Genomic DNA, 6,643 nt, shown 5'->3' with positions numbered 1-6,643 from the left:
TCAGTCATCCAGGTGCTGCTCCTCCCAGGTGGACGTGGGGATGGCGCTGTAAGGGTCCATGATGACCTTGGCGCAGCGAATGATCATCACCACGAGGAAGAGGCAGAGGAAGACGAAGCAGGCCAGGGTCAGCCCTTTGTCCACATCCACGTAGACGGGCTCAGGCGTGGGGTCCTCCATGTCGGGGCTGTGGCAACGGGCTCCTCCAGCTTGGGCTTGACTGGTACCATTTTCCACCCCTGCAGAGAGCCAGGGCAGTGGGGAGGCAGGGCCACACCCCCGCCTGGGGTGGGGACACAGGCCCCTGGGGTTCAGCATGTGGCCCAGCACCCCCTGAGGGGCCCAGCTCTGAACCTCAAAGGGGACCCCCAGCCAATGCCTCCGGGGCAGGGGGGCGAGGGGAGGGAGGCAGGCCAGCGGGGGCGGGGCTGGGTGCAGGTGGAGGTCTCTTGGGGGTGGAGCTCCCACACTTGCCTCCACTGCCCCAGACCTTTGGGAAGGACGTTTTCAGGATGCTTTCAACTCTGCCAGGCCACTGACTGAGGGTGGCGGGAGAGTGCTAACAAAATTAGGTAAGGAATATATTCGCGAAGACAGCAGAGGCCATATTTGGAACGGCCCGTATGAACGGCTGCAGAGGCCCTGCTGTCCCTGGCCGGGGTGGGGGGAGGGAAGGGTCCCCTCGTGGGCTTCCCCAGTGACATCTGCTGAGCCCCCGCCACAGGGTTTGGAAAGCACAGGTGTGACGGGAAGACGGGTTTGGGCAGTCGCGGGGACCCCCATCCCCGCCTGGCGAGGCCTTGCCCCGCAGCCCCGGGCATAAGACCGTGTAGTGACTCCATGGGTCCCGTCTGCACCTCCCTGCCGAGGGCGGTGACAACACGAGGCGCCAGGCCGCGCGGGGGTGACGAGGCGGCAGCGTGCTCCCTGTGGGGGTGGCGAGGCGGCAGCAGGGTCCGCGTGGGGACGGGGAGGCGGCAGCGGGGTCTGCGTGGGGGGTGGCGGCAGCGTGCTCCCTGGGGGGGTGGCGAGGCGGCAGTGGGGTCCGCGTGGGGACGAGGAGGCGGCAGCGGGGTCCGCCTGGGGACGGGGAGGTGGCAGCAGGGTCCACCTGGGGACGGGGAGGCAGCAGCGGGGTCCGCGTGGGGGGTGGCGAGGCGGCAGCGGGGTCCACGTGGGGACGGGGAGGCGGCAGCGGGGTCCGCGCAGGGGTGGCGAGGCGTCTGTGCTGGGAGCTCCCCGGGTAGCCCTGTGCCCATCCTATCGGTGGGGCGACTGAGGCACGGGTAGGGAGGTTCGCACCGGGCGCTCCGCGTGGCTCTCGGTCCACAGGGGGGAGGCCAGGAGGGCTCGGTCCCCGCCCCCCCGGCCCTCGGGAGCCACCGAGGCAAGCTTTGGGCTGGCCGGTCCTGGCATACCGTAACCACCGGTGACCACGCTGTACCCTCGCTCAGAACTTGTCTCCCTTCCCACCCCTCCCCGGGGGGCACGGACCTGCGCTCGGAGTGGTCACCACGACATAAGGGCCACTGGGGGGCTGGCACTCCGGGTCGGGCCGCCGCAGGAAGCGGGGCAGGGGCTGGACGTCGCGAAGCCGAGAGCCGTTCACTCAGAGCTCGGCGGCCGCTGAAACAGAAGAGGACAGACCGAGGGCGGTCACTTCCCAAGACGCGCAGCCCCAGACGCCACTGGGGGCGCCATCCGGCCGGCAGGAAGGACCGGCGGGGGCTCCTCCCCAGCACGGCGGTGGGGCCCAAACACTTCATTCCTTCCTTCTTTCTTTTACAAACTATCGTGTCTTAATTTTTTTTGTAAAATATGCATGATAAAATTTGTCATAGTCCCCATTGTTACATGTCCAGTTCAGTCGTGCTAAGGACATTCACACTGTGGTGCAACCATCCCCACCATCCATCTCCAGAACTCTACATCCTGCAAAACTGAAACTCGGGCCCAATTCAACAGCCGGGCCCTGGCCCCACCACCTCCTTTCTGTCTCTATGAACTTGGCTCCTCCCGGGACCTCACATGAGTGGAATCCTACAGCATCTGTCTTTCGGTGCGGCTTACTTCACTGGGCCTGGTGTCCCCGGGTCCATCCATGTTGTAGCAGGTGTCAGGGGCTCCTTCCCTGTTAAGGCTGAGTAGTAGTCCAGTGCATGTGTGTGCTGTGTTTGGTCTCTCCGTCCATCCACGGATGGCTAATTGGTTTGTCTCCATCCCTTGGCTATGGTGGGCAATGCTGCTATGAATATGAGTGTGCAAATATCTCTTTGAGACCCTGCTTCAATTCCTTTGGGTATATATATATCCAGAAGCAGAATTGCTGGATCAGTGTTATTCTATTTTTAGTTTTTTTGAGGACTAAAATTTTTTTAAGATTTTATTTATTTGAAAGACAGAGAGAACAGGAGCAGGGGGAGGGTCAGAAGTAGAGGGAGAAGCAGACTCCTGCTGAGCTGGGAGCCCAACACGGGGCTCAATCCCAGGACTCTGAGATCATGACCCGACCCGAAGTCAGACGCTTAACCGACCGAGCCACCCAGGCACCCTGAGGACTAAATTTAACCGTTTTGTACAAATAATACCCATACATAGTTCAAAATTCACAAAGCACAAGGAGAAAACAGTGAAAACTTCCTCCACCCGCAGTAATCCAGCTCGTCTAGGGGGAGACCACTACCATTCCGAGCACCTCATAGACCCTTCTGATCTGAAGGTATATTCTGTGCACGTACACAGATGTTTATCTATTTGTTATTTACACAAATGCAAGTCTGTTATACAAACTGTTCCCCATCTTACTTTTTTCACGTAATCTATCTTGGAGAGTATTGCCCATTGATACAAAGAAAGTTGCCTTTTTCTTCTTCATAGCCATATTATGTTTTATTGCATGGGTATATCATAGTATGTTTTACCATTCTTTTGTTGATTAGACATTTAGATGATTTCTCATCTTTCGTTTATCATGCAAAGATGGAATATGTGTTGTTCTGCATGTGTCTGAGTACATCTGTAGATTATGTTCTGAAGGTGCAACTGCCATCCCTAAGGATATATCCATTTTAATTCCAGTTGGAATTATTCTCTCTAGAAGTCTGTGCCTATGTAAGCTTCTACTGTTGTCCCACAACCTTGAAAACTGTTAACCGAGTTTTTCAATTTTTGCCAATTTGGGGGAAAAGGTTATCCAGAGATATTTTTTCCTTAATTTGAAAAAATTGCAGAGTAAACATACTTATATTTACCACTCAGACTCTACAATTATTAACATTTTGCTATGTTTATTTTATTTCATTTTATTCATCTATCCATCCTTCTCTGTTGGATGCAGTTAAAAGAAAGAGGCAGGTATTAGCACATTTCACTTGAAGCACCTCAGCATGCATATCATTAATTAGAATTCAATACGTGCTTATAGCTTTTTGAAAAGTAAAACTCACCTACAGTGAGATGCATGAAACTCAAGTGTGTCATTCTCGAGGTCTGACAAGTGCATGTGTCTTTGCAATTCTTGGGAGTATTTTTATTTTTCATTTCTCTTAGTGAATGAGGTTAAATATCTTAAGATCTGGTTGTATTTCCTTTTTGTGAAGGAAAAAGTTCAGTTTATATCTTTTATCTATTTTTCTATTAGATATTGGGTCTCTTCTTTGACCTTGGGAGCAGAGAGTTGAGATAAATACATTAATTTGATTTGTTCATCTGATTTTTATTTTGTTTGTAATTTTTTCTTTATCTCTGATTCCTACTCCTGGTTCTTTCTCTACCACCACCTGATTTTAGTCATTAGTATTAGCTCTCTGATGGTTTCTTTGTTCTTTTAGATGTGCTTACATTTCTGTAATTTGAATTGTCAACGTTAAATATCTTTTTATTCCCAGCTATTACAGACGAAGAAATTAGGGAGCTCATTCTAATTTCCACTTTTTTCCCCCAGTCTTTACGTTTTCGTTGGTTCTGTTACTGTCCCGTGGTGAGAGCACATCACATTTAACTATTGTTTTAATCTCAGTTTTCCAGTTAGACACATTCAATGCCCATCTGGTTCTGCCACCGGGGTTCTCCTGTCAGCTCACATGTTCTCCAGCATGACTTTGGGGATGGAAGGGCTCGTGGGAATAATATTCCCTGAGGCCTTACCTGTTGGCTTCTTTGAAAGTAATGTGCCTTTTTCTTGACTGCCTTAAGGACTTTGTCTTTGGTTTACTGCAGATGAGCCTGGGTGTGGTTTTCTCTGTATTTTCTACATTGTATGTGTATTCCTTCTTCAGTCTCACTTCATGTCTCATCAATTTTTGGAAACTTTTGGTCCTTCCCCTCTTCAAAGATTCATCTGTCCCATTCTCTCACTTTCCCCTTTCTGGATCTCCAAATACATGTAGACCTTTTCATTATGTTGATTTGCCCGTTAATCTTTATTTCTGTATTTTTTTTCTTTTTGTGCTGTGGTCTGAATACTTAATTCTGAAGCAGCTTCCAGTCCGTTAGTCTTTTCTTCTGCTCTGTCCAATTAGCTGTTAATCTACCTATTCAAATTTCCAATTAAACCATACTTTCCAGTTGTATCATTTCCATTGGATCCTTTAAAAAAATTTCCAGCTCTCCAGTGAAATTTTCCACCTCGTTACCTATTTTCTTGGACACCTTAATCACAATTTTTAAAGACGACTTTTGACAACTCCAGTGTCTGGGTCATCTGTGGGTCTGCTTCTATTATTTTTTTTTCTTTTGGTTCAATTTCTTGATATATCCGATACAAATTTCACTGGGATATCAAGCATTGATATGAACAGTTGTGGTATGAACAGCTCTGGATGACATTATTCTTTGGCAGAGCAGGTTCACTGTTCGCTTTGGTAAACAGCTAGAATTTAGGCAGGTGAGTTAATCCAACATGGGGCTGAGCTCACGGAAGCGCGGTTGACTTCTTGTTAACCAGGCTAGTGACCACCTCTGCTTTGACAACACTCTATGGTTTTGCACTCCAGGGTTCCTTTTTTTTTTTTTTTTTTTAAGATTTTACTTATTTATTTGAGACAGGGCACAAGCATGGGAGCGGCAGGCTAAGGGAGAGGGAGAAGCAGGCTCCTCGCTGAACAGGGAGCCCGATGTGGGGCTTGATCGCGGGACCCTGGGATCATGACCTGAGCCGACAGCAGACGCTTAACCGACTGAGTCACCCAGATGCCCCTCTCACCCTCCAGGGTTCTGAATTGAGAACCTGGAGTGTTTGCTTGGGCTGTTTCTTCTTGGCATGTCTTGAGTTCTAGTTTTTCTCTTCAATGCCTTGAGACAGATGAAAACTGTGTGAGATAAACTACTCAGAATTATTCAGCAACTGATATTTGAATCTCTACAAGAGCATGAGCCCTAAGAACACTGGTCATTAGCTAATAGCCACTAATGATTACATGGAAGCCCATGCCTGGGGCTGAGGACATATATGTTTGGTCGAAACTCTCCTGTTCCTTTGCTCTGGATTTTGAAAGATGTTCACTGCAGCATTGTTGGAATAGTAAAAAAGAACTGAGAACAAACTGAATGTCAATTTTGGAATGGTTAGAGCTGTCATGATAAATATCTGTCATGGACTACTCTGAGGCTACTAAAAAGAAACACAAACACACATGTGCACAAACAAGATCTAAGAAATTTTCTTAAGAGGAAAAGTTGAACGATACTTCAAATATGATATAATCTATATAAAATAAAAAGAACTTTTAGGGGCAGCTGGGTGGTGCAGTCAGTTAAGCATCCAACTCTCGGTTTCGGCTCAGGTCATGATCTCAGGGTTGTGAGACCGAGCCCTGAGCTGGGCTCCACACTCAGCGCAGAGTCTGCTTGAGAGTTTGTCTCCCTCTCTCCTCTAAAATAAATAAATACATCTTAAAATAAAATAAAGAACTTTTAAGTATCAGTATGTATACATGCATGTGTTAGGGTGAGAGGTTATTGCCCTACTCCCTGCTAGGTCGAGACCTGTTCTTGCTTTCACTGAGAGATGTAAGAAAAGTGCAAACCATATTATAATAAGTGTCCACATTTCCCTCATGCAGAATTTGTAACTATTACCGAATCCTCTTTGCTTTTTCCTTTCGTTTCCAGAAGTATATCCTTCTATTGTGACTCCTAGCCCACAGGGCCATGTCCTCTCACCCCGTCTAGCAGTAACGCCATCCTGAGTGTGGTATGCAGTTTCCATGGAAATCCTCGGGTTCCTTGAACCATACTTTGGAAACACGTTCATTTCACAGGCCAAGAGCCTGGGATGTAGGGAGAAGGCGTTTTCTCTGGGTTTCAGAGCAATGGCTTGGCTGAGCTTGGGGCAGACCTGGCCAGGACCTGTTCCACGGGCCTTGTGGCGCTGAAGCCTCATGGTTGTTGGTGGCTCTTGGGGAAGGATGAACGTGCTGGAGTGTCAGAGCAGGACCCAGTCTGGCCTCTCAGACTCAGACTCTGAAATCCCGGGCCCAGGGTCTGGGATTTGTCCTGTGGGACTGCACTCGGTGGCCTCACTCCTCCGTCAGCCCAATTAGCAGCTTGTCGGTGTTCAGAAATGATTAAGACCGTGACATCTTCCAGGGCTGGAGAGAGGCATGGAGGGGATGGGGTTCATGGAATATTGTAGTTAGGACTT

The 6,643-nt window shown here is 49.1% G+C and overlaps 1 protein-coding gene across 1 annotated transcript; it reads right to left on the bottom strand.

Annotated features, from left to right (window-relative positions):
- Window positions 1-180, bottom strand: CTXND1 (cortexin domain containing 1). The gene has a single exon (XM_021680602.1). It carries the CDS (start codon window positions 178-180, stop codon window positions 1-3), a length of 180 nt encoding a protein of 59 aa, XP_021536277.1.
- Between the last annotated feature and the right edge of the window lie 6,463 nt (window positions 181-6,643).

Source organism: Neomonachus schauinslandi, chromosome 9, assembly GCF_002201575.2.
Source record: "Neomonachus schauinslandi chromosome 9, ASM220157v2, whole genome shotgun sequence".
Taxonomy (NCBI): domain Eukaryota; kingdom Metazoa; phylum Chordata; class Mammalia; order Carnivora; family Phocidae; genus Neomonachus; species Neomonachus schauinslandi.
The sequence above is the reverse complement of the archived record's forward strand: the minus strand, read 5'-3'. Positions and strand labels throughout refer to the sequence as shown.

Bases quoted from the DNA above. Each gene is read 5' to 3' on its own strand.
- CTXND1 (XM_021680602.1), bottom strand. From the start codon at position 180: ATGGAGGACCCCACGCCTGAGCCCGTCTACGTGGATGTGGACAAAGGG.